Consider the following 27,230-nt stretch of genomic DNA (forward strand, 5'->3'; position numbering starts at 1 on the left):
CCCTGGCTCCTTGTACAAGAGTGTTAAATATTACTGAGTAACAGTTGGTGTCCTGAGGCTGTTGCATTTTTTTTCTATAGAATTTTCTTTTTTACTTGTAGAAAATGCAATAATAAGGCCATTGGCTACTTCACCCTTCTCTTTAGGCACCTCTTCTGTCTACTGATCATCATGTACAGAAGGGACACCAGAGAGGCATCAGCTCGGGCCTGCTACTGCTTCACTGGCTTTTGAGGACTTCCCTGGGGAGTCCCAGTAGGATCTGGCCTTCCTCCTGGCTTTACCAGGCACCTTGTAAGGGGGGATCTGTGTTGGTGAGAGACACTACTGCACCTCATACTACTGTAAATTGCCTTTCCCTGGTGTATGACTTGCAAATAGCCCAGTTAATTCCATCTGGAAATAATGCTAACTTCTGAGTCAGGTCTGACGTTACAGCCTGCACCTTTTTTTCTTGTGAAGTACTTTTGAATAGGTGAACTGAAGTGGCTAATTTGTTTGTTTGTTTTTTGTATATCTTTTATTACGCTGTGCTACTTTGAAGAATTATTGTAGGGAATTCTCTTGATTCTTGAGAGGAGAATAAAACCTGCTCCTACGTGCACATTCTGAAGCACCGGGGTTTTTCCTGAAGATTGCATATCACAGCTGTAACCAGAGTAGCTTGGTGACCTAACAAACCAGCCCAAAGCTGATGGTGACCCCCAGGCAGTGCCATCGTCCTTTGCTGAGGCTGCTGCGTGGGGAAAATGGGGAGCCATTCCATGGCACCTGCCTGCTGCCATTATTTCAAGTGGTAGCTGTAAAGGAGGAGCTGCGAGCATCTGTGCTGTAGCCATTTGGGTTCCAAAAGCTCTTGAATTGTGTAAGAATCTTGCAAAGGTTCCTCCTGTTGATATTGGAAGGAGGTGGACATGATTCCTGGGAGAGACCCAGCAGTGTAACACAATACTTACATTTCAGTGCACCAAGATGCTTGAAAAGTCACCAGTACAAACATAAAGCTAATTTGTCAAGTTATTGAAGTTCTTAGGATATTTTCGGGGTTTTATTGTATCCTCTTTGCTTGTTGTAGTTGGTTTTAATAGTCCTGTAGGTTGGGTTTTTTTTGTTTGTTTGTTTTTTACTTAAGACCTTCAGAAGCTCTAATGTATCTAACACATCTTCCCTACTTTTTCCTAGATAAAGTTATATAGATCCTTTCATATCCTCACTCTTCTTTGGGCTCTGGAAAAACATTCCTTTCTTTCTAGAACAGCCACATAATCTGTGCATCCTGTTTTTATGGTTTTAGATTGATTATCTTATTAAAGATTGCATGAGTGGATGTGAAGCAGTATGCATGGGTGAGTTGGAGTCTTCTATTCTTGATTTGTTAAATACTCTTGGTCTCTCTCTTCCCCGTTCCTAAAGACTTCTGAAACCTCAGGTTTACTGTGTGTCTGTGATTGGACAGACAATATTGCAGTTTATAATTCAGAGTTAATTCCATCATTTCTTCACTGTGCTGCTGTCTGAAATTGTGTGTACATGGTAGTGGCGTAGTGTAGATGAGTTTATCTTAAATCAGGTAGCTCAGGTCCAAGAAGTTACCTGATATACAACCCGAGGGGGCAGGGTGAAACCATACACATCGATGGGTACATCAAGCCCACTGCCAGGTTCTAGATCAGCCAGGCTGTGCCTCTTTCAGGTAAGTGTACATCTTGTGGTGTGGCTGTAGCGGAGATGTACTCAGTGACTCTGAACGTGGAGTACATTCCTTTCTTCATCTCTGTAGCACAGCATACTTGATACTGATCCAGAACATCCCTGCTACTGTTCTGGTATGATTGAATGAACAGATTTCTGATGGTATTAACACATTTGCTAGCAGTGATCAGTACATTCAGAAGTGGTCTAATATGGAAGTTAGTATTTCTGTAGTGTTTTTTGTCAAGTGCTAATTGTTTCCTTCTCTCTGGCCACTTTACTAATTGTTTCTAGAAGGGACAAGTTTTGGTAGCTGCTGGGTTTTTCTGTTGAGGGTATAATTAAGATAATGTATTCCCATACTGACATGGTTAAGAAGGACTAGTTCCCTCTTTTGTAAGTGATTTTGGATAGATCACAACTGTTTGGTTTGGCAAGGACATCTCGTGAATCATTTATATGTTAATGAATGCAGAAGAAAACACCTACATCTGTACTGAATTTCCATTCTCTGTAAACTGAGTGCTACTTTATGATCTCCTGAACTGCTTCCCTTCTTGCCTTTGTCATGATAGCTGCTGTATATGTGCACATGAATGAGGTAGAAGCAGCCTTGAGAGCAGATAACCCTTTCTTTGTTTTCCACACACTTCTGCCAAGTGCATTCACACCTGCACAGTACAGTGCTAGTAGCACACCTATATGTAATGAACAATGCAAGGGCAGCTCTGCCCCCCTTCCTCACATGCTTTCACACACTGGCATGGAGATTCCATAAATTGGTTTGTGGCTGCAAAGCTTGGAGCAAAATCACGTAAACTCTGGTTGCAATTTATAACTCATTGTAACTAAATTAACAGCCAGACAATAGTGGGGAAGTTCAGCATGTCCTAAATCGTTGAATAGAAGTGGTCGCGAGGCTCAGGACTTAAGTGTTTGGGGTGTCTTCATGGCACAGATTATGATGTATTTGTTTTACTGCAGGCACCTCTGGTTAAAAGTAAAATCTTGTGTTGCAGTATTACCAGTGAGAATGTAAAGTCAGCACTTAGGTATTGATTCTCTCAAGCTCCCTACCGAAATTTATCCTTCCTAGGTAAGGAATTAATTTCTCTCTCTTTTTTGATTTCCTCAGGTTCTCGAAGCCGGCACCAATGTTCTTGGATGATTCCTTCAGGAGATGGGCTCGTATCAGGGACTTCGTACCCCCCTTTGGAATTAAAGGACAAGGTACGAGGGAATTATACAGCTGTTGAAAAAGAAGGGGGCTCTGCAGGTGCTTACCCTGCCATCTTGTTTGTCCATTTTGAAAGTTCAGTTGGTCCCTAGGGCTCTGCTTTTTTTTTCCTGTGTTATAGGAAAATACTGTACGTGCAGCTCTCAGATACTAGGATTTTCACAGCTGGAATGTGGACCTCAGAGGCTGGGATTATGGAGGATGGGTTAGTACACAGAGAGAGTCAGTGCAGCAGTGGCAGTTTTGACCTACCACCACATTCTGGAAGAAGCATTTTGACGTTGACTGCCATAGTTTGTAGCATCTTGGCTGACAACAGCAGAGAGAGTCCAAATTGATTTCAAGTATTTTTTTTAATTGGTAATTTGCTAAAGAACAAGTAAGACATCTTTCTGAAGTTTTGGATCCTTGGGGTTGACCACTGATACAAATCTTCTCATAGTGTTTGGTCATAACTATTTTAAAATTGTGCTGCTTGTGCACTTGTATAGCAAATAGGAGAAATCTATTCAGATGCCTTGGTGATGATTTGCAATATATCCTGTCCTCCAGCTGGACCGTGGTGGAAGGATTTGCATTTCAGGTATGCTGTGGGACAGCAGGAGTGGTACTGCTGGGGATGAGGTGGGAGTCAGTAGCCCATCCAGCTGATGGCGTATTTTGTGGGTGACACAAGCTCCCTCCTGTCCCATACGTGCCACCAAAGGTCTCTCTGGGCAAGTGGTGGGGGAGCAGAAGGGATGTGCTCATAGCAGTGATTTGCTGCAGCCATCCTCAATCCTGATGTGTTTAAGAAGTGTTTGCGGCATTGCATCAGTTCCCATGATTTTTTGTCCCCTGACAAACTCAAGATTGCAGTTGGCGGGCGTCCCCCCCTAGGGATCAAAATACCTGGGGCAGTCAGGACTGCAGCCACACAAGGCTTGAGTCTGACAGTCTCTCACCCTGGCCCTGGAAGCAGATGTTGTAGTTGTCTGTCAGAACAGTCTCTGATCAAAACAAGGACTCGACTGACAAATTTCTTCTGGCTCACGTTAATTCCCTTCTTTGTTTTGCATATGTCCATTTCTTGTCCAGTCAGTCTTTTGCAACTCAATAGGCAACTAATTGCTGTCCTCTAAATCAACAAGCAAAGGTTCCTGTAAGGGCCGTAAGAAATAACACTGGCAGCACAAGTGGAAGCCTGCATTGACCACAGGAGGGCTAGTCCCCTGCTAATGGGTGCACAAGGTGTGCAGACTAGGGCAGGCTGCCTGACCAACGTGGAGGTGGGATTTGCAGATTACACATGATGTCAGCCAGACTTAATAAAAATCATTCCGTTAAACTGAATCCAAATGGAGAAATTCACCAAAAGGGGATGACGGAATGGCTCTGGCAGCCTTTATCCTGGGTTTGTTGCCAGCTTGTATCACCACCGCAATGTTATGTAAATCTGGTGTTTTATATTGGATTTCCTCAGTTAAAAAGAGAAATGAGAAATTGCCATTATTTAAATGGCTGAGAGCCGAAGCCATGGGACGGAAACAGTTGAATGGGTTATTTTTTTAATGCCCTCCCGGGACTGGATTTTGTGCCAAGTTTCAGTCTGGAGCAAGTTCTGTGTGTGGGAGGGTTGAATTATAAATCTCTGTAAGGCAGGATTTCTAATGGCTGTGCTGACAGGCTGCGAGTCCTAGCGATGCGAATGGCGCCCTTTCATGTTCCACATCACTTGGAATTCTTGCATCAGTCTTTTCTGGCCGGTCCCGCGGGACGCGCTCGGGCTCAGCTGAGTGATTGGATGATGGGATCAGCACCTCATTAGGGCTTTCAGTCAGGGCAATCTTAACGATATCCAAACAACCGACCTAGGCAGGCAGCGGGGAGATAAGTCACGTGCTGGTGCGAGATGAAGTCTATCGGAGTGGGATGTGCATGGGAAAAAGCGTAGTCAGAGTGACTGAGAAAGTGTGGAGAGACGTGCCTGTGTTGAAACAGATGGGGCAGGAGTTTTGCTCTGTGCATATAGGAAGCCCAGTGACGCTAACAGCTGGGATTTCCGACGTGAATTGCGCTGTGAAAGGTGGCTGGTGTTTACAGACACCGATTGTAACTGGCGTGGTAATGGGAAGATTTTGCTGAGAACCTCGGTGAATATTCCCCAATGTTTTCGAGTTACTGTGACCTAGTCCAAGAGCAAAATCTTTTTGTGTGAAATACAGCTACAGGATGAGCTCACTTTCAGTAATGCTGCATATTCCAAGAAACTCATAGGAACTTCTCGGTGGTAGCTTGAAAGTACCAAAGTTAGGAAATCAAGAGCTCCTGAGCAGCTTGGAAGATAACAGCACCATTTCTGCTTTCTTTTGTTAAAGTTTCCTCCTGTTCTTCAGACTTTTAGCTAAAAGGTTTTCAAACTCATAGCTAAGTTTTAATTGTGAAATGAACTATTGCATTTCATGTCAGATTGGAAACTGCTGCTATTGTTAGTTAACTGCCTCAGTCTGCTAAATTAAAAAGCACAGGTATAAGCAAGTGGTTTCCCTGCTTCTTTATTAACAGGAGAACAGGAGTTTCTGAAATGAGGTGGGCAGTAGGAAGTCTTGTGCGAACTCTTTTTAAACAGTGGTCTGTGAGTGTCCTATACGCAAATAAGAAATAGATGAAGAGGGTTTTTTGAGATGCAGTTGTACTTGTTTCTTAAACTGTCTTAAATAGGCAGAGAGTTCTTGTGCGTGTTGACTCTGATGCTTCTGTTCACCAAAGATTTGGAGTGAGAATTGATCCTAATTACCCGATCCCCATCCCCAACTACTTGGGACAAAAGCAGAGTTGAGAACTGTCAGGAGTGTTGGAGCTGATATAGCAGACTGAAGGTGTCATTGCGTTCATCACACGTCTATTGCTCTCTCAGTGTGCAAATAAGGACATTAATAGGTATGTCATCCCTTTTTGAAGAAGCGTGAGTGTATTTGCTCGTAGGTTTTAACACCACAAAGGGTCTCTGCAAGTATCTGGCCATTTGTGTAACGGTGGCTCTAGGTTTCACCCAGTGACTTCTGCAGCTATGAGACTATTTTTCAGAATTTAAGTCAAAACTTTCTAAATGATGAAGAATGACCAAATTGGTGAACAGGACACTGTCACATTTGACTGTGCTTACTTCAAGAAATAAGATTGTTAGTGCCATGTTGAGCTTTGTTGTCTCTTACTATGTGACTTGACAGAAACCTAGAAATGGGATGTGCCTCTGTGAGTGCTTGGAAACGGTGATTGCATCTCTATTAATAAATAAAACGGTTGTCCTCTGGAACTGAAGGCAGTTGAGCTCATTGTTCAAACAGGTTAACTCCCCATGGCTATCCTTACCCCCCTACAAAAAAAAAAGAGGGTGGTTGTATTTAGGCTTCCTATCAAGAAAGGTCACTCACCTATATTAGCCTCTGAACGTGTGAATAAATTAGAATAATACAAATGTCCTGGTGAAGAGCTGCAGGGGCTGTGCTAGCAATTTAATAGGGCCCTTGTGGGACAGCATGGGCCCTTGCCCTGCTGCCTGTTTGTTTATTAGCGTGTATGCAGCCAAAGTGAGGGTTATCCTTCAGGAACACGATGAAATTAGTCAGCTTTGAGAGTTGTCAAGAAGATCAAACCGTTAACAAGAAGCTGGAACTGTAAAAGCTACAGATGTCAAGATGTCCTGTGGGGGACATCTCAAACCGCTGAGCACCCTCCTGTGTCCCAGGCTATTGTTTCAGCACGGACTTGGATGCTGGAGTGCCTCCCGCGTTTCATCATTTGCAGGGGTCTAATTTGCTCTTAGGAATGCTTCTTTCCCAGCACTCACCAAGCCTGCTCTTGTAGCTTTTTCTGTGAAGAACAAGGAGATTGGTTTGCTTTTAGTTTAAAGTGAAATTTCTTCTCATGTATTTGCACTCTTTTCTAGCAGTGCTTCTATCAGTGTGGCTTAGGGAGGTATGCATATGCACATGTTGTCCATATTGTTGCAGAGATCCTCTGGCACGTGCACTGCTTTCAGGGTTAAATTTGTCAATGAATAAGCAATGGAAAAATAGTTTATAGTGTTAGTGAGATTATTAATCCCAGACGGCCTCCTCCCCAAATTTACCTCTCTAGCTAAAGCAAAAGGAAAGAGTTATTTGGAGAAGGGCAACAAACAAGACTGGAGAAATACCTGACTATTAATAGAATTTCTCAGTACATGTGGCTTAAAGAATATAAAAGGCTTTCGTAAGAAATAGTAGCTAGTATCTGGCATCATCTCTATGTAATAAGGACGGGAGTTGCTGGAGTTTTTATTTTGAACTTAAGCAAAAACATATGGCATAGCATATGCTAAAAACCTAAACAACTATGATACATGTAATATCTCCTTCATGCATTTAGTGGTTGTGTCACTGCATAGCAGTAATTATGTGTCCTCACTTCTACCTTTGTTCCTGCTAGATCGCTTTAAGCAGAGAGGCTGTTTTGTTGGCCCAGGATCAGTTTGTCTTTGAAGGTGATACTTATTTCTGATTCTCATGCCACCATCTCAGAATTTGCTCTCACCACCAATCTACAAAGCCATTTCACCCCCACTGTAGTATGAGAATATTAAGAACATATTTGAAATGCTACAGTTTTATTGAATGTAATAAGTAGTAGTACTGGCCAGGAGACTTTGTATTTTCATCTGATACAAGAGAGACATTGCCCAGAGCACCAATACTAATATATTGTGCAATGGTTAATTGTTCTCATACTTGGTTTTATTTGGATGTTTTTCTTTGTGTGAATGCTGCTGGGAAGAACCATGGTTCAGTGCTGCTTAGCAGTGTTTTCATTAGTCTCATGGGGGAGAGGTCATGCATCTTCAGTGAAAATGTTGAGTTTTCGGGCGTGCAAAAGTTGGTATAGCAAAATGTTATCAGGAAAAAAAATCTCTTTTCATGCATGTTCTTTTCTTGCATAGTGTTTTTTTTTCTTCCACATCAACTTTCTTGGCATGAACAATATTTTATCTATGAGAAAACATATTCACTTGGTCATCACAATTAAAATTTACAACTGACCCAAAAAAAGCACCATCAGAAAAGTAGGTCTTTCCCAACCTACCCTTCCAGCTCTTTACAGAGACTGGAGTACTACATGCAAACACCTTCCCTACCTTTTGACTCGTTCTACTTGATAATGGGGTGTCTGTTTTCTGCTTTAATTTTCCAACTTTGTCTTTAGTTAGCTGCACACTGTTGTATGAATGATTTTCCTACTGTGAGCGGTTTTCTTGTTCTTCATGTGTTCTTAACTAAACAAGAAGCACAAACACGTATAGATATTAATTCTGTTCTGCGTAGGTATTAACATGAGTGTTTCTTTGTGAGTTTGATTGAGGCAGATTGCTGAACTATTTTCCACTAGAATTTTACACTTGACCAAAATTGGTAATAGTTGCCATTATCACATGGGAATATATCTATAAAAATGTTGCTGTTTCCCCCAGGGAATCTAGCTGATTTTATAACCTCAAGAAATTAAATGAGAGGTTTGAGGCAGGGGGAAAGGTTCAAGTTTCAGAAGAGGTAGGGGATCAACATTTCATTACTGCCTCCAAAGGGAAGTTGTGTCATCAATTTTGAAGTTAAATCATCCCTCACTCTTGAGCTCTCTTGATGAAAGTACAAGCCTCCAGTGGAGTCCCTTATTTCAATGAAAATTAATGTGTTGCTGTTGAATGTACTTAAAGAACAGTTCTTCTCCTGACCCGCTGAGAAGCAGAATGTGCCTGAGGGAGATCTCGAACCCCAAGTTCCCAGTTAATTGAGTGACTCCAAATTAAGGTTCTTCCTAGGAGTGTTGAAACGCAATTGAGATATGGATGTTATCCCTATCTTTTACCTCTTAGAGGGAAGAGCAGGTGTTCTCTAGCTGTCCTAAGTGCCATATTGTAATGGTTCTGCAAGGCTCAGGAGAATTAGAAATCACTGTGGTAGTTGTTGATGAGGTTTTTGTCCTTGAAGACATTGCCTGGTCACTGTGAAGGGGCATCAGAAATGCAGCAACAAAAGGAAGAACAGCCCTCTTAACAACTGTATTTATTTTCCCTCTTGTCTTTGGACAGCATGTTATGAATCCTTCAAGGTTCACTTCCATTTGCTGTGAATTAGCCTGTTTCTACAGCCTTTATTGCTTCCTGAGCATCAGACTTGAGTTTGGATCAAAATGGTTAATGCATGGCTATTGCAAAATGCTGCCCATTTTCTGGCATAATTGTTTTTCAAATTAATGCTCCAACTTTCCAAGCCCTGGGATTATGTTGGGAACTAAACTTGTATTCTGAAAAAACAAACTCTTGGTTGTGAAGAAAAGCTTGAAAAAAAATCCCTGAAGGCTCTAAGACTACGATGTAAATCAAGAGTCCAAATGTTTTGTATTTTATTTATATCTTATTAAAAAAAAAAAAAAGACCTTAAGGGCTTTCCCGAGGTTACATTTAATACATGCCAGGTTTTCCTAAAATTGTTATTGCTTCTTCAGGCTTTTTTTTTTTTTCTGTCTCTTGATTTGTATTTTGTATCTATGCAACAGTAAATACATGTTTATTAATACGATTAAAAATCATCAATCGAAGTATTGTGATATTGGAAGTAGTGATGGCTTGAAGTGCTTTTGTTAAAGTGTATCTCAAGTAACCAACCTAAATCTGGCACAGCGATGACCTTAAGAAAGCATTGTCTTGTGTTTACACCCGAGCTGATGTGGGGACAGACCCCTGCAGTCTGTTGTGAGCTGCCTCGAAGAGCCAGTTCACGTGTTAGCAATATGCTTCGAAGTTCACGAAGTCTTTGTAGCTGCTTTCTCCTGCACAGACGTCATAAAGTTAGCTGATCAATAACAAGAAGTGCTGCGAGGAATTTCAGACTCGCTTTGATATCTGTTTTACTCGCTGCGTTCTTAGCTTCTCTAAAATACAAATGACGTTGTGTGGCTACAGCTGGATGTGGTGTTTCTGGAGGGAGCTGGAAGACAGTATGTGGTGGGAGCTGAGGCCGTGGCCTCGTGCTGAGCACCAGGGTGGTGAATTACAGAATGGCTGAGGTTGGAAGGGACCTCTGGAGTCCAAACCTAGTCCAACCCCCTTGCTCAAGCAGGGTCCCCTGGAGCACGTTACCCAGGATTGTGTCCAGATGGCTTTTGACTATCTATAACATTACTCCTCAGCTCCCATACAGAATGAGATCCTAAGGACAAAAATGCCGAAGAAGGACTTTATATGGGGATAAACTTGGGTTTTATGGGGTAGTGTAAAAAATAAATTAAAATATGGATTGGGTTTGTGCTTATGTCTTGTTTGCAAATATTGAGATTTGTTTCATCCATAGCTTAAATAGCATTTAGCCTGCTCCCCCCACGAAGCTGACAGGCACGTGACATTCCATTATCATGGGGACAGTGACCACATGCAGAGAAGATGGCATGCCTCAGGGTTGTCTGTCAACCTAACTCTAGTCAGTGGATTCCCAAAAGCTGAAGTTCGTGCCCAGCGTCCTGTACAAGTGGTGGCTGGAGGTGAGGAGGCTGGGTGACCACACGTGGAGGTGGGCACCGACCAGGGCTTGCAGAGCACCACAGAAGAACACAGTTCCCTGACCCTGGGACATGCTATCCAAGTTCGTTTTGGTGGCAGTCAGGGCATGTAGACTTTCCTGATTTGAGAGAAAGATGGCTGGTGTGGAATATTTGAAAAATAGCCTCTTCTCTCAGCCATTTGAGAGTGCGTGAGCAGCTCAATGTGTTTGCTTGTAAGGCAGGCAGAAGGTAGGTCCTGTGAGATGGCTGCAGTACGCCCTGTGGAGTGAAAAGGTCTCCATTTTTTTTATGATACTAGCAAGAAGCTTATGCATTAGAAACAACAGTGTTAAGTGTTGTTGACATTTACAGTGAAGGTCTCCACTCTTCCACATAAATAACAGATAAAAATGCTAGAATTCAGACTCGGGCTGGTTCTCACTGTGTGGTCACTGCCCGCCTAATTTCGAACTATTTACTTATAGTTTTTCCAAATGTCTGAAAATTTCAGGGTCAACCTGAAGTCAAGATGAGTTCAGAGAAATTGTGCAGTCCTGAGATGCTTTTGAGTCTTCTGATGTTATAAGGAAAACTGATAGAATGTGTCATGATAACTTGGGATTCTTAGATAAATTTAGTCAACTCCTCCTCTAGGTAGGAGGAAAATGTGCAGAGGCTTATTGCTCTGTTTGTATAGTAATAGAGTGCGCATAGTGGTTGATAGACAAATGGGTTAAACAATCTCCCTTGCTCCCCAGTAACCTAAATTCTCCGTGACAAGAGAAAAAGTATAATAAACAGAAACTTTAGCTGTGGAAAGCTGTCATAGATCGCTTGCCCTGGTGATGTGCTTGTTATTTAATAATGGGAGAAAGTGGGGGCTTTGGTGACTGTGCCCTCCAAAGAGCTGCAGAGATGTAGCTCATGCATCATCGACTTGTTTGCAAGGGAGACAAAATGATTGCCATCCAGCTCAGTGCTGGTGGGAGACCCGTCTTTATCTTCACTGCTTCTTAAGCTGATCGGTGGGAAGGACAAAGGGCTGCTCTTGTATTTTGTCCTCCTTTCTTGTTGGGCAGCGTGCTCTGCCTCCCAGGGCAGAAGGGAGGAATGCACCGCTCTGACTTTGAGGGATGAATCACAGGCTGTTAGATATGGGGAAAGCTTGTATTATTTTGACTTATCTTTTCACACAAAAATTAATTTAAAATGTGTGTTGTCTAGGAAATAAAACACAAATACGAATAATTAAGGTATTTGTGTCCCTGTCACTTGTAGGATCTAGTTTGTTCTCATTTGTGTGATTTTGATCCTAAGAAAAGCCGTGCTGAGATGCTTTCCTTTCCCAAGACAGCCAACATCTGCAGGATGATTGCACTGACATTTAAACATCAGTGTTTTCCTACGGTCTGAAGAAAGGATTTAGTAGTGGTAATACCTGCCTTGAATCTTACAGTATGAACAGGAAGAACAGCGCACAGCAAGTGTTACTGCCGTTGGCTTTCCTAAGCCTCCAAGCAGTTCCCAAAACTGTGGCCACTGAATGGCTGTTGGATGATCTGTGTCTGCTCGAGCCCCCTGTGTGCCCGCAGTGAAGGCAGGTGGCAAGTTCTGCCTGGTCGGAGCTGACCTGCCGTGCGGCCCTGCGGCCTCTGCACCGTGCCCTCCAGGGTTCGTGTTTCTAGGCGTGTGGTGCCAAGACATGTCTGCACGGCTGGTTCGCTGGGGTTCTGCACCGAACAAAAGCAGCTGAAACTTTTCCAGCTAGGAAATGGTTCGCAAAGAATGAGACCTGCCTGAATGGGGATGTGTCTGAGCTAATGAGTTCTGTTACACCTGAGCTGGCTGCGTGCCTGGGCCCTGGAAGCGAGAGGTGAGTGCACGCATACCTGTTGCTTGTAACAGGAAGGATTTTTATCTTTTGTAGTACTCAGAACATGTATACTCAGGCCCCTCCCGGCCCCTCCTCGGTGCACTGGTGTACGAGGCAGAGCACACCCACCACTGTGTCTGCTCTTCCCATCTGCCAAGCACGAGAGAAGTTGTGCCTGGGCTGGCACTGTGTCTGCATCCATACCTCGCTTTATTCACAACCTGGGTGACCCATCTACCAAAAAGAAACCCACAAGTTGTTTGTATAGCTGTTGTCCTAATAAAACAGTCTTTCTTTTGAGCATGGTTCCATGTTAAAGCACAATCGGTGCCCTTAAAGAAAATAGTAAAATAGATTGAGAAAAACTGACAGTTATCAGAAATAAAATGTGCTCTTCCAAAACACTGCTCTTGGACTGCTCTGTTCAGAGTCCTTTGGTTTTTGCTCTGTTCAGTGCAAGTAGGTCACTGGTGCCAAATGCAAATGCCCCCCTTTAGCAGCAGTGCAGTGTCCAGCTTCTAGCTGAGTTCAGCTCAGTTGAAAATATCTAGTGCCTCTCCCCTGCTCAGCCTTTCCTGCTAGTGCTTGTGGCTCCTGTACCTGACTTCCAGTGGGGGTGTTAGAGTAGAGAAACCAGCGCTGAGGGCATCTGTGCCACCTTCATTCCTGCCGTGCATCAAGGCTTGGCAGTGAAGAACTTTGTCTTTTCCTGAGCTTCAGTCAGCCGGTTTGAATGGTAACGCTGTGATTTGTGCAACTTCCAAACCTCTCAGGTGCAATGTGTTAGATTGTGGGGGTTGCTAAAAAATTGTTTCCCATTTCGCTATTCATAAACTTTACTGAATATCCTATATTGTTGTTTGGTTTGTGTTTTCTCTCTGGATGATGGGAATGGGGAGCATCCCAACCCCAAACACTGCCATATCCAGTCCTAAAGTAGTCATATTTCATTCCTGAATGTTCGCTATGAAGGCATTACTAATTAGCTGGCAAGATGTGAAAAACAGAATTGTTTGAGTGCATTAGTCAACTGTATCCCATGTGCTTTTTAATATAATGTAACGGATGGCCTCCAAGAAGTGCAGGGTGTTAATCTGTGGGTGGTAGAGCAAACCTGGCATAACAAAAGCTTGGTAGATGGGAGGCTGCAGCCCTTGACATGTGATCCTTTGATCTCGTTTTTCTGAGAGTATGGGAAAACAACCACAGTAACGTATACCATCCACGGAAGAGACAGGCCAAGGAGAGGACTGTGGCATGGTGCCATTAGAGGTCACAGCAACCTACTGCTGTTGCAGAAGACTTAGGGAAATAGCATTCCTGTTGGAGAGGGAGTCTGCTATCAATGTGTCAGAAAAAATTCTTCAAATGAAGGAAAAATTTAAAAAGCAACACTATTTTGTTAGCAAAATATGTTGCTTTTACTCTACAAATTGCTTTTTTTCTGTACTCTACTCCAAAATAAGATCTGAAAGTAATCGCAGTTCCCAGCTTGCAACAGTTGGCAGGGGCTGTCAGTAATGCCATGTCAAAAAATCCCAAATGTAAAGAAACCGTTAGTCATTTCTGTTTATCACCTTTGCATGTCTGCCTCATGTCTCACCGGTTTGTTGTCAGGCTCGGTTATTGGGCAGGTGGGCTGCCTCAGGCCTGTGTTTGCCCCACATCCTCATCCTGCGGTTTCTGCAGTGATGGAGCAAAACCAGCATGTAAGAACAGAAATCCCTGTTTGAAAGGGACACCCCCTAACTGCGCCAGATGCCCGAAGTAGTGTCAGGAAAAATATTAAAGTTCACTGTAAATAATCACTTGATGTCAATCTTTTTAATGTTGCTGTGTCACTTCTAATCTTTTATAAAGAAATGACACTTATTTGCTCCTTTGGACTGGTTGTTTCCTAAGAACCTTTGAACCAGTTGACCAGTGCATTTAGGGAAAGGATATGACAGGTATCTATAATCTCCTGGGGAAAGTGGAAGGGACTGATTGTTCACAGTCTTTTCCAATATAAATGAAGGTAGGAGAAGCCAGATTCAGAATCAGGAAAGGGAAGTGACTGAGAGTCCATATGGATCCAGGAGGACTCTGAGCTCAGAGAACAGAAATCACCACAGGTTGCCAGATCCATAGAAGCTGTACCTGGTGTGCAAAGTCCCTGATTTGAAAATAACTAAATGCTAGAGGAGCATTTGAGAGAAGCATTATGTCTGTTTGCTTTGTTCTTATGCTCTTAGGCAGCTGCTTAAGGCAGCAGTTAGAGCCAGGATTTGGAGACAAACAGGCTTTTTGTCTGACCTGGTGCAGCCATTCTGAAGTTACTGGTACATCCGTAAACCCAGGCTAGCCAGAGCGTTGCTGCCCCTTGGACTGGACGTGATGGAGTTTGGATCCTTACAGGGGAGAGAGGTTGGAGAAACTTGGTATGAAGGACGGATCTAGGAGGAAGCAGACTGCACAGCTTCCAGAGTTTATAGATTTATTTATGTGTAATCATTGTGCTTCTGTAATTTAATACGTTTAATATGGGCATGTGTCTATGCTTGTATAACTAACACCATCTGCTTGCTGCAGTGTTCTCTGGGTATCAGTTTAGGCTTTGTGGCTCCATGGGCATTTCTTTAAGCAGCTGTGATGGTTTAATTGGATTCTGCCATGAAGAAAGCCAGACTGAAGAACTGAACTAAAAGTAACTAAGCAAAATAAAACTAAACAAAAAGTAAATACAAATATGAAAGCGAAATCTAACTAAGCTTAATGTATAAAGTAAAAGTAACCCAGCAAAATAGAAGGCATTAATTTCAATGTGTTTCTGTTCCTGCATCCAGTTCACCACTCAGCTGCGTAAAAGCTTGCATGAAGCAAGCACTGGCAGTGGTATTGGCTTTTTCATGTCTGAAGTGGCTGTGGGACTGCAATCCCAGGGAAGTGGGTGTGAAACCACTGCCTTAAACCGGAATTTTTTTCCTTGCACCCTCTCTGTGCAAGTCTCTGGTGTGCTCCGTCAGAATTTGGCACATCATGTGTCTTTGCAGTCAGTGTGTGAAGGTCGTTGTCCAAATGAAATAGGAATATGCAAGTTCAAGTAGTTATTCATGATGAGAACCTTATTTCAGTCCCTCCAAGTAACTGCTTCGCAAGCTTTACATCCCTTTGTTTTTCATTTCCGCTCAAAGTGAGTTCTTCCTAATGTCTTCTTCCTTTCTCCCCAGATAATCTGATCAAAGCCATCCTGTCAGCAACCAAAGATTACCGTCTAACTCCAGCTCTTGACAGGTAAGATGAGACCTTTTAGAGTAGGAGGAATTGAAGCAATTATTTTCCCTGTCCTAAATAAATGTTGCCAGAGATTGCCTGTGCTTTGGAGGTGGATCAGGAGCTGGAAACAGCCTTCTTTCCAGTAAATCTGTAAACTCTGGAGGCCTTTAAGTCAAGCATAAGTGGAAAAAAAGCCTTTACCTTTTGGCTATTTCCTAGTCTTTTGTTCCCTGTGGTATCACAGTACACTCTCTTGCCTATTTTTCAAATAAGTAAATAGCTGGTTTTCAATAAACACATTCTTTTTCAGCCTTTCTGACAAAGAAATAGGATCACAAGAACCTCTTAGCGGGAAAGAAGGGGCTGGCTTGTTTTAACAATGTTTCGTGAATTCCTCACTCTTAAAGCAGGAATGTGTGATTGTGTTGTCCCAGCCTGTGCCAGGATGCGATAGCAATTCTCTCGGGTCCTGAGGTATTTGGACCGATGCCTTTGGAAGAAGCTCCTTTGATTCTTCAGTCCTATTGTAGAGATTGCTACTGAGACTCACTGACACGTTAATGATCAGCTTCCCAATGATACTCCTTTAGTCTTTCCTATCCTTGCTTTACTGTCATTCCTTTCCCTTGCCCTGCAGTTCTGGTTTAGTGCCACCTCCCGGACTGGAGGTGGTTTCCTTGAGAAGTCGTCAGAGTTTTTCACTGGGACACGATTTCTTTCAAAAGTCCTCATACTACTCCTTTCCAAGCAGTGGTGCTTCCTTGAACACAGGCTAGCAACACAATTCCTGCTTTCTAAACACCTTGGTTTTATTTCCTGGCCCAACACCCTTTCTGTCCACTTTTCCATGACGAAGTTGAGAAGCTTTTCCAGCCTTTCCATAGCTCTCCACATCTCGCACGTTGATTGTAGAGCTTGCCAACTACAGTTAGAGTTGGGAGTTCATCTCTATGTTGAAAGTTTATTCTTTTATTTTTTTATTTTTTTTTTGCAATCCATGTGCTAATTTAGGTTGCTTTGAAGTTTGTCTTCTCTCACAGCAATGCCGGATACACTTAGCCTTTAGAATATGGATTAATTTGGGAAATGATGTCCAGAAGGCAAAAGCATTTTACAAATGACCTTTGAGATTTTACACACAATTGAGTCTCACCCATCTGGGATTTCTCTCAGCTCTGGTTGGAGAGTTAAGATTTTAATCTGTTGAAAAATCTACATATAGGCTCTTTCAGAAGTTTGCTCATGGGAAATAAGTGTTAATGACATGGAGGCAGGTGAAATATTCGTGCCGTGAGAGTTAATGTAGTAGCTACTCTTGCTGCTCACCTGTTTTTTGAGGTTTGGGATGTTGTTTTTTTGTTTTGTTTCGTTTCTTAAAGTAATTTCTGAAGAGATTGTGAGATACAGCCACACTAGCACAAGCTGCTCACTTTATTTTGTTTTCTTTATAATGGTTTTGGTGTAGAGATAGGAAAGACCTAACACTTAGGTCTGTGTGCTTGTAAATACATAGATTGGGGAAATACTGTGTATTTGGGAACTTCTGTGGTAAATACAGAGCAGTGGACGTTGGATGTCTAGTGCATATTACTTTTAGCAGCCTAGAAGCCATTTGCAGGGAGATCAGTCCCTTTTGGGGCTGTGCAAACTGTGTATGTTGGCACCCTGAGTACAGGGTGCTGCGATGCACTGCTGCAGTCAAGCAGGCATTGTAGGAGAAGGCATAACGTATCTTCTGAGCTGATGGGAGCAGGTGGATTACTGCTAGCTGTGGTCATCTCTCGATGTTGTTTTCCACATTCAGTTGAGCAAATGGGCTGCTTCATGTGTCTGTATCTCTGGGCAGTAAGTGCTTCTTTCCTCAAATGAAGTGAACGTGATTTTCCTTGTCATTTCTCACCTGTTTCCCGAGTCAGCCTCTGATGGGGATGGCAGCTAGGTGAGATAGCACTCCTTTGTGAGCTTGATTCCAGCGGCTGTGTGCATGCTTCAGGATCAAACACCTCCTGTGGCATTTCCAAGTGAGCCAGTCTTATAGGGAAAGAAATAAAAATTGAAGCTGGTGTAGCAGAAAGGGACAAGGAATGCTTGGGATAACAAGCTGCAAAGTGAGAACCTAAAGCAGTAGGTAGATGGAGTTGCAACAAAGGGGTTTGGTTATACTTCCCAAAATGTTCTTCTGGTGTGATTATTGATGAATTACAGTGCTGGCAGCAAGGGGCATGCACTTTTTTGGATTCCAAAACAGCTGATGGAACAGGCTTTTGAGGGAAGGCTATCTACTCTCTGATCTTGGCACCAGCTCAAAGCAGATCCAACAGTTCCTTTTTGTGGCAGCTCCAGTGTGTGGGGAGCAGGAACTCCAGCTCCAGGTTTGGATCGCTCCCTCACTGCTCGCTAGTCAAGGAGAAAGTCCAGCTCTCTCCCCTTTGCTCATCTCCTTGCAGCAACTAGAGATGGCCTAAGTTATGGGCTGAAAAAAATGCCTTGTGACAGCATTAGGTAAGAGATGCAGCAAGTCTGCAATGTACAACGGGGCAGGCTAGGACATCTTGTGAGCCCTTCCACTTGTAGGCTTTCTGTAGCCTAGTAAGCTGATTCTAGCATTAGGGAAAATGCTCCAGGTTCACCTTCTCGATAGGATGGAGTTGCATCAACATTTTCTCTGTTGGCCATGCCAGCTGAAGAAGCTATCTTTGCTGCTTCTGCTGCCTGCTCTCAGGGTGTAGTTTCCTACTCTCTCCTCGTGCTGCTGGTGTCGTTTAGAATAGAGTAGGTCAGTTGGAAGGGACGTACAAAGATCACCAAGTCCAACTGCCTTGGTTGAAGTGGTCTACCTCAGGGCTAACCAAAATTTAAAGCATGTTCCTGAAGGCATTATCCAAATACCTTGTGAACACTGACAGGCACGGGGCATCAACAGCCTCGTTAGGAACCCTGTTCCAGTCTTTGGCCACTTTCATGGTAAAGACATCTTTTCTAATATCTTGTCTGAAGGGAGATTTTAAAGTGAGCCTATTTTAAAGGTTTCTCTCCTAACCTAGATCGTTTCAGTGACCTCACTTATAGAGCTCTCCTCCCACTGAGCAGTGGCGCTGGCACAGCGCTGGAGCAGCAGCATGAGAGGCAGAGGGCTAGGGATGGGTGGGGAGGGTGAGCACTGCTCAGTCTATTGAAGCAAGTGTTCATGTAACCACACGCTGAACGCAGCTTTCCCGGGGGAAGGGAGGGAGAGGCAGGGGAGGTGAGGTCAGAGCAGTGCGTGAGAGCATAGGAAGGAAAGAGGAGATTAGGGCTGTATGGGGGGAGGACCTACACCAAGCCTTCAGTCTTGTCCCCACCTAAGCTTCTCCATTTCTGAGCTCCTTCACAAAGCTACCCCTTTGAGATGTTACCTTTGCTTACGTTCTAGAAGCCCTGGAAGTGAACTTGTTTGTTTGATTACCCCTGTGCCAAAAGGGCATCCTGATGCACCTTTCCTGACACAATGTACCGACGTGGTGCTGAAATGAGGCAAACTCAATCCTTCCGGGTATGCGTACACCTTTCATCATCCCAAAACAGCTTTGTCAACTCACTGCAACTAATCCCTCCATTGTGAACAGAGTTGTGTTAATAACTAGCAGCAGCTGGAGGGCATGTGAACAAATGCTACAGTTCAAGTCTGTAACAGTGCAAGTGATGCTGTGCTTTCTTAGCTGTTCTTCGTGTCAGCTTTATTATGGCACGTTTGTGTTGTACTGCTTCTGGGAACGTGCTGCTGTTCCAGGGCAGGAGGTAGGTAACGTTGCAGCTCTCTTTGTGGGGTAGTTGCAACGCAGCACTGAGCTTTTCTGAAGAAGGCTGGAGATCCAGGGGGCATCCTGTGGAATTAGTGTCCTCTTCCTTCGGTGCTGCCCTATCTTTGTCCCTAGCACAGGTGTTCATGGGCCTTGTCTTTGACACTTCTGAGTTATCTTGTCCTCTGGCTTTTCCAAGCCCATTTATATCCTTGATGTTTTTGCTGTTTGTTTTAGTGGTTCCTCCAGCGGCCTACCCCTCATTCTGCAAATCGAGCTTCATTTCCAGTTGCCCAGTTCTTTTGCTAGCTGGCCTTCAATAGATTTTTGGTTTAAATTTCTGTGGTGACTGCCTATAAATTTCATAGGAATGACATAAATCCAAAAATCTAACTGACCATTTTGTATTGCCCCCGGATAGTAATGAAGGGAAACCAAGAGTTTAAGCTTCTAACTAAATATTTACTAGCACAGCGTATACACTAACAAGTGAGGAAGGAACCTGCTAGAACAGGAGAGGAAGTGTTGGTGTCCCCATCTCAGGTTGGTAGCACCAGTTTAAGTAGCAGCAGCCAGACCAAACCAGAACGTGCTACACCTCCCTAAGCACCAGTTGCCCTAAAGACGTATTTTTTCTAATTACTCTGTTATATCTTTCCTCAAAGCCTTTGGTTCCAAACTTGTGTAATGGAAGGTTTTGTGGTTTTTTTCCCCTTACAAATCCCTAAAGGGTTTTGACAAGGGAGGAAGAGGAAGTAGCAATTGCTACAATGCATACACGTGTTTACAGTACCGTATTGTTCAAGAAGGTCTGCGTGAATTCTGGTTTTGGTGTAGATGAACTCAACCTCTAAGCATCTGTGTCAGAGGCTGCACATCTGGCTCCAGTTCCCAGCTTAGGGCTTTTGGGAAAGTCTGGCGTGGAAAGTCCGTGACCCTCCCTCATACCACCCTGGTAGCAAACTGGAACCTGGGCTGTGTCGGACGTTTCAGTATTAGAACTGTTCTGGAAAAGACATCCAGGGTTGACGTGATCTGTAAACAAACCCAAAGGTGTTTGCACACCGTTTGGGGGAAACAATTGAGCTGGGGAACTGATGCTGCCTGCACGGCAGAAACTTGCCTGGAGCCAGCAGTGTCTTTGTGGGTTTGCTGCGCTCAGGCACTGTCAGTCAGTGCTCACTGTGAAGGGATTCAGCTACACCAGTGCCACGTGTCCAAATATCTGGTCAGATTTGATGCCTGACACGTCCCTGCTCAATGTTTCCCTTTTGCAGCGCCATCAGGGTAGCCCTACAGTCTTCTGTGTCCCACAGTGTGATTGCCAAAGCTGGTGAGACTGAGCCAGCTCACTTTTCTGCCTCTCTTGAGCCAAACAGTCCTGGTTGCCCAGACTTAACGTAAATGCCCAACACGCAGAACCTAGGCAAAGTCCAACACTCAGCATACCTTCATCATGTGCACCTGAGGAATGCCATCTGCACCTGACTTCTGCTTTCTGGGTGTGCAGCACATACTTTTGGTATGGTGGTGACAGTATGTAAAGTACTTTTTAAAAAAAATTAAGAAAAAGCCATTAGAAGATCAAAGATGAGACCTTAGTGTCAGAAAGAAATGAAAATTTGATCTGCAGACTTGAGGAGATTGATTTCTTGGATAAAGAGAGAGTGATGGTATCCCATTTTACAGCAATGATGAAACATTTTCTATATTTTTATTAGAAACTGTCAGGATGTTAAATAGCAATTATATCAGTAAGCGCTGGAGAGTATTTAAAGAGTTAAGTAAGGAGTTCTTTTTATTATTACCGTTTGCTTTTTAACCCTTCTTGGAATGTTGGCTAGAACAGCAAATGTGCTATTGATGGGGAAATATAGGAGATGAGAGGTTGGTTTTGGAAGTTGATTTGCTCTTTTTTGCAGGAAAAACACCGGGAAGTTTGATATGGGGCAGAGCTAGGATGGCAGCATAATTGATGTTAGTTATCTTGGGTTTTGTGAAAATAAAATCTTGTCATGTAGGTGTGATTTGTTTTTTTTAAGATAAAGTAGAAGCTTGATAAAGTAGAAGCTTGATAAAGGTAACCTTTTAAAGATAGGCATTATTTATGTCTTAGTCCAGCATTTTGTTCTGATTCTATGCAAAATCTTTGTAGACATACCAGCTTTTTAGGAATGGAATATGAGACACAGCTTCAAAAAGCTACTGTCAGGGTTGAGAATTAATCCTTTAGTGACACTTCTGGTGTCAGCCTGCTGGCAGGTATTCTCAGTGACTAAGACTGATTTGCAGGAAATGTAAAATTGCACTAAAAATTGCTAGAGCCAAAGACTGGGGCAGTAAGGAGTAGGAGTTTTGGGTCAGTCTAGACCTCTGCTTCTTTAATGAGCCAACCCAAAAGTCAGACATCTCAGAGAGGACAACGCAGATCACATTTACAAGGTGAGGATTATATTCTGCCAACCCATGACTATGGAATGAGCACTGAGGTGATCTACATAAAATCTCTGTATGAAAGGGACCCTGCTTTTGAGCAGCATTAGCTCCGCATGCTGGTGCTCCAGAGGCAGTGCTTCAGAGGTTTGGGGCGAAGTTGAAAAGGGTTCAGAGAGGTGCTGCAAATGTGACTCAAGATCTAGGAGAGCTGCCATCGCGTGAGACATGCGATGAACTCGATCCAGTTCGTATGGTCAACAGAAAGTTAAGAATGGGCTTTGATCGGTCTGCAAGTACTGTGTGGGAACGGGGCCATCAAGAGAGGCCACTCGAACGGCTTTGGCTGGTGGAACTGGCTCTTCCCTCGTGCAGCAGCTCGTGCTCACCAGTCTGCCCCGGGACTGACGATCCACCTCGAGGCAGATGTTTACACGCAGTGGTTTGTCAGTGAGAGGGTCACGTGCAGATGTGGAAGGGACTGCTGACAGTAGATGGTGCTTTAATTTAGCAGAAAAGGGAAGAATGTGCTTAAAAGTGGTTTGAGGCCGAAACAAACACATCTGCATTCGAGATCAGTAAAAGCTCAAACCCTGACAGTAAGTGGGTAGAGCGGTGTCTGTAACTTGGAGCTTTTGGTTGTCAGCACGGTATTTTCATCAAAAACTAAGAGTAAGAAAAGTCACAGCTCAGAGACAAATGGGGAGAGAAATGACAGTATTTCACCCAGTGCTCAGTTGTTTAGGAGATCAAACTTTCTTATCGTAATCATCCAAAATGCGTATATTTTCATCGGAAAGTTCACCTGGCCAGAACCAAACGGTCTCTGTCAGTTTGCCTCCTGCAGCACCTTTCCCTTAAAGGTTTTGACAAAGCCATTGCCATCTTTGTCACTCGAATGCCATTTGGGACTGACTCCCTTCCTTCTTTGCCACAATATACTGCTGAAGCAGATCTTGCCTCTTTGTCACCAGAACTGTATATTTTTTTCTTGTGCCATTATTTATAAAAGTCTTCTTCTATTGCTTGATTTAATTATCACAAGCATCCACACTTCTTTGGTCTTTAAGGATGCAGGCGTGTGTCTGCCTGGTTGTTGGAAGTTTTCCTTCTGGAAAGGCTGGGGACTCCAGCGCAGCTCTGTCTGGGCTTGGGAAGCTGTTCTGAGTGTTTTTTTGGGTGCTGCACTGTTGATTGCATGCGCATGTCCGGCTGATGGCTCTGTCAGCAGGGTAACCCTCGGTGGTTTAGCTGATTCTTTCAAGTGCGCTCCAGCCCTGCTCTGCAAAGATGGACCCCACATAAGCAGCGCTTTCCCTGCGCTGGCTCCTCAGGCCGATCGCAGCAGGGCTGGAGCGCAGCACAGAAGAGCCCGGGCAGCTGTGCCTGGGACTAAGCAGGCCGCCTAGCCCAGAGATCGGCTCCAAGCGGCTGATTGCCTTGGACCCTTTCCGAAGAAGGCTCTGCAGACACGTATTCCTGCAGCGAACTACCAGAGCTGGGGGCACGCTGCCAGAAGAGCCAGCTGCGTTTGGGATTAGATGGCTGGAAAGAAGTCCTCTCTCCGTCTTCGAAACAAAATCACTTTTTAACATCTGCTGCAAAGAGTTCTCGTGACTCATGGCTCCACGAGAAGCCATTCTCTTCCTTTTCTTTTCTGTTTCTCTGTTAATTAAGGTTATTTTTCCTTCCTATTCCTCACCCGTTATGTCTATGTATGTGTTTCCTCCTGGAGGGGGGGGTACGGTCCTTTTTCTGTCCATTTAGTGTTTTTCCATCTCTTGAAGTCTCATGAGAACAGCAACAATTTTGCACTCAGCAAGGTGAGCACACCCCAGATAACCTGACAAGGTCTGCCTGCACTCAGAAAATTGCTCAGAGAGAGGATTTCCTTACTGAGCCTTTGCCTTATTGCTATTTCAGTGCTAAACGAGTAATGAAGAGGTTTAACTAAACAGGTGGGTTTGATTCAAGCCCATCATTACAAGGGGTGTGGGGGGAGAAGACTTGCTTGTCCTGACAGCCCGTCTCACCAGGCCACACACGGAGTGAAGTGTTGAAAGCAGTTTATCACAGGCGATGCCTGGGCATGATGGGGTGAGCCGGGGATCCAAGTGTTTCTCTGTCCTCCCCTTGATTCTTAATATTCCCAAAGGTTTCCTGGAGTTCTTGGATGGATGCAAACTGAATAGGTGCAGCTCTGTGTTTGAAGTCATGTTAAAAAATCACCTCTTCTCTGTGTTTTCTCCACAGTCTCAGCTGCCGACGATGTATCATTGTGGGAAATGGTGGAGTACTTGCCAATAAGTCGTTGGGGTTAAAAATTGATGACTACGATGTTGTTGTCAGGTGAGTCTTTGGCATCACAGTTTTCTCGTCATTTATTCAGTTTCAGTATCAGTTGGCATGCTCTGCAGGCAAAGGTTAAACGTACACTTGTGGCAACATCTGTTAGTATGGAAGCATTAACTAATGTGCAGGAAAAACATCAAGAATATATAAATGTTTAAGTTACAAATGGTGATCACATCAAAGGGTAAGGGCACTCCTCAAGCATTCCATTTTCCACAGCTGTTTGGGAATGTTCTCTCTCCTATTATTCCACTTGAACCTTCTCTTTCAAGCTTCTTTTTTAAAACCTGCTTCTTCTATAATGCCCTTAGATGATGAATCAGTAAAATGTACTGTTAGATCTGCTCCCAGGTACATCCTCCTGGAATTCTAGGGAAGAATTATTTGTCATATATGTGTAGTGTTCCCCAGGACCCACACTTTACAGTTAGGATGGGAAGAACTACGAACTGTGCAGCATAGGGTCTCAGGAAGCAGTAAGCTTCCCTGAGTGAGGACCCCATAATGATTAAACAGCAGTATGTGTGCCCTAGAAGCTGTGAATATTTCAGTTGTTTCACTGTGGATGATGATGTTGAATAAGGGAGCAGGAGCAGAATGGCTCCGAGTGGAAAGGACCACAGTCGAAGTTAGGACTCTTTGCTTTTGCTGAGGACCTGGATCATCGCCATCTCAGAATGCTTGAAAAACGTGCTGATACGGGAAATCATAGGTCTGGTCATAACTCTTAGCAATAAATCTGTCAAGTCAGGGAGGTGTTCTGGGTGACTGGAGATTAACAAATATAATACCTGTGCTAATGGAGAGAGAGTGTGTGTAGGAGGGAGGAGGATATGCTCTGGGGAACTAAACCTATTTGTCTGACTTGGAAAAATGGATGGTTTTGTAGCAGGTTCTGAAGTGTGAGTAACAAAATATTATGATGGTAAATAGGAAAAGTGGGATAAACCACAGTGTAAATTTGTAAAAATTGCTTTAACAGAGTCTAAGCTACTGTTTTTTTCCTTCATAAGATAAGTGGTTTCATATCAGAGGGAATGTAACCAATCTCACCCCTCTGAACTTTAGTCAACCATGAGATGTGGTGGCAAATGGCAAATTCTTAGATAATGTGGAACAAAGAAAATGATTACTAAAAGAATTTAAGGTACAGAGAAGATATTTAACATGATCTCTTTTCTCTCCTGTGTGCTAGTAATGGGCACATGAGAAAAGAACAGAACATACATAGAATAACAACTACCCTCTTAACTCTGGACAAAGACCAAGAAGATCCTTTTCAGTCCTTTGGTCCTGTGAGCTGTTCCCTGCTGCCCCGGTATTGCTCTGGACACAGGGATGACTGCTCAGAACAGGATGAAACTTTCACAGCCCTTCTCCCAGTTCATCTCACTATCATTTGCTAGCAAAGAGCTTGTACTGCTTGTCATAGTCTGGTGGCTTGCAATTATCTCAGCTGCTGTTATTAAAATTCAGTTATAGCCTCTTCTTGGGCTCAGGCTGTTCACAAAGTAGCAAGAGAACAGTTTCAATCCATCTGTGTTAGGCCACCCACTAAAATTTACATCAGAAGGTTTACTATTTAATTTCCAAATGAAAAGTTCAACTCTTTCTCCCCACATCCATAAATCTAAGTCGGTTTGCAAGCTGAGAGGATAAGAGGGCAGCTAAGCACCTGTGCTGGCTGCAGGTTGGATAAAGGAGAGAAAAGTCAACTGCAAAGGTTAAATGAAGCCAGGTGGCTGGATGTGGGACAAGAGGAGGTGAGAGCAAACTACTTCTTAACTGCATCCACTTGCTTCCTTTTTCTCCTGTGGAAGCTTGGGAAGCCCTTTGTGCATAGCATCCTTTTTTATAGGTTGCAAAACTCCTTTGAAGGGTCAGATTTGGGACTTTGGAGATGAGTTTTAAGGGAAAAAACGAAACATCTTTGTAGACAAAGAAGTGATCCAGCAGGATAAGGAGCTTTTTTTAATGCATCGTGTCTTACTGTGTGAGGGCCATTAATTGCAGCAAGAAATTTTTTATCTTGTGATAAAGAGAGTCAGATCAGCTTTGACAGTTCTAAAACAGTGGAGTGAGTTTGTTGCTGGTTTTTCTTTAACAGGGTGTTATCAGATTTCAGTGCAGACGTTATTCCCAGCTGTCACACTGTTTACCTGGCAGGAGCTTCTTGCAGCAGTTATCGGTGCTCTAATGTGTAAAAATGCCTCTTCAGAAGAGATTGCAAAGGGGAAAACAGGTGTATATCAGCAACGCCTGACTGAGATAGGGGTTCACCTATGGAGAAAACTGTCTGTCCATGGGCTGTATGAGGAGGTCTGGCTTCCTAGATGTTGTACAAGACGTAGCTGTGTTCATAGCCACCGGTGTGCCCTACCTGAGAAGAAGCTCGAGCTGCTTAACGCGTACCTTTGTGAGTGCAGGTTGCAGCTGCCAGAACTCTCCCTGCTCGATCGCCCGCGCTGCCCCGGGGGTGCGGGCTGCTGGTGCTGGCTCATTAGCAGGACCCCAGTGCTATGACTCCGTCAGCAGCTCACGTTCTGGCCCTTTGCTGGAGACCGGAGCTCGTTTTACTTGGGGGAAATGGTTTGTTTTGTTTCCTGTCTAGATACGAGGTAGGGATCCCAGGTTTGGGGAGCTTTAGCAAGGTAAGCAGCGAAACAGCTAACCCAGCGGCTGGGAGCGGGGAGAGCCCTGCCAAAGAGCTGCACGTCGAAATCTGAAAGGACCACAGACACTAACCATCCCCTCAAGTTCAAGAAGACAGATGAAAATATGCCTGACAAGCTTTTTTTATGTTGTGCTTAACTATTTATCTGTTGCCTTTAGGGCCGTTTGCTCTTACAATATGAAAGGTCATCAGCCCACACACGGTGCCTTGAAGGTTAAATTATGTTTGTAGTAAAGGTGACGGACGTGTGAACGCTCAGTCAGCCTGAGAAGAAAAGACAAGGGATCAGGCTGGCCGGGAGCACTGTTTTTGTATGAGTGAGGGGGATATAAGCCCTGAAAAAGGGCTTCAGCTCCTGTTTAAATTTTGCTGGTGCTGATTCTT

At 43.8% G+C, this 27,230-nt stretch overlaps 1 protein-coding gene across 10 annotated transcripts in view; it reads left to right on the top strand.

The window, feature by feature from the left end:
• The window catches only part of ST3GAL3 (ST3 beta-galactoside alpha-2,3-sialyltransferase 3), a 183,212-nt gene that overhangs the window by 109,557 nt on the left and 46,425 nt on the right, over positions 1–27,230 (top strand). For all 10 annotated transcript variants that reach the window (XM_048059205.2, XM_048059206.2, XM_048059211.2 and 7 more), the window contains 3 exons: positions 2,828–2,922; positions 15,563–15,626; positions 24,074–24,169. In XM_048059205.2, coding sequence (XP_047915162.1) covers positions 2,828–2,922; positions 15,563–15,626; positions 24,074–24,169 — 255 coding nt within the window. The remainder of the gene's footprint in view (positions 1–2,827; positions 2,923–15,562; positions 15,627–24,073; positions 24,170–27,230) is intronic.

The sequence above is a fragment of the Anser cygnoides genome, chromosome 8 (assembly GCF_040182565.1).
Source record: "Anser cygnoides isolate HZ-2024a breed goose chromosome 8, Taihu_goose_T2T_genome, whole genome shotgun sequence".
NCBI classification, from domain to species: domain Eukaryota; kingdom Metazoa; phylum Chordata; class Aves; order Anseriformes; family Anatidae; genus Anser; species Anser cygnoides.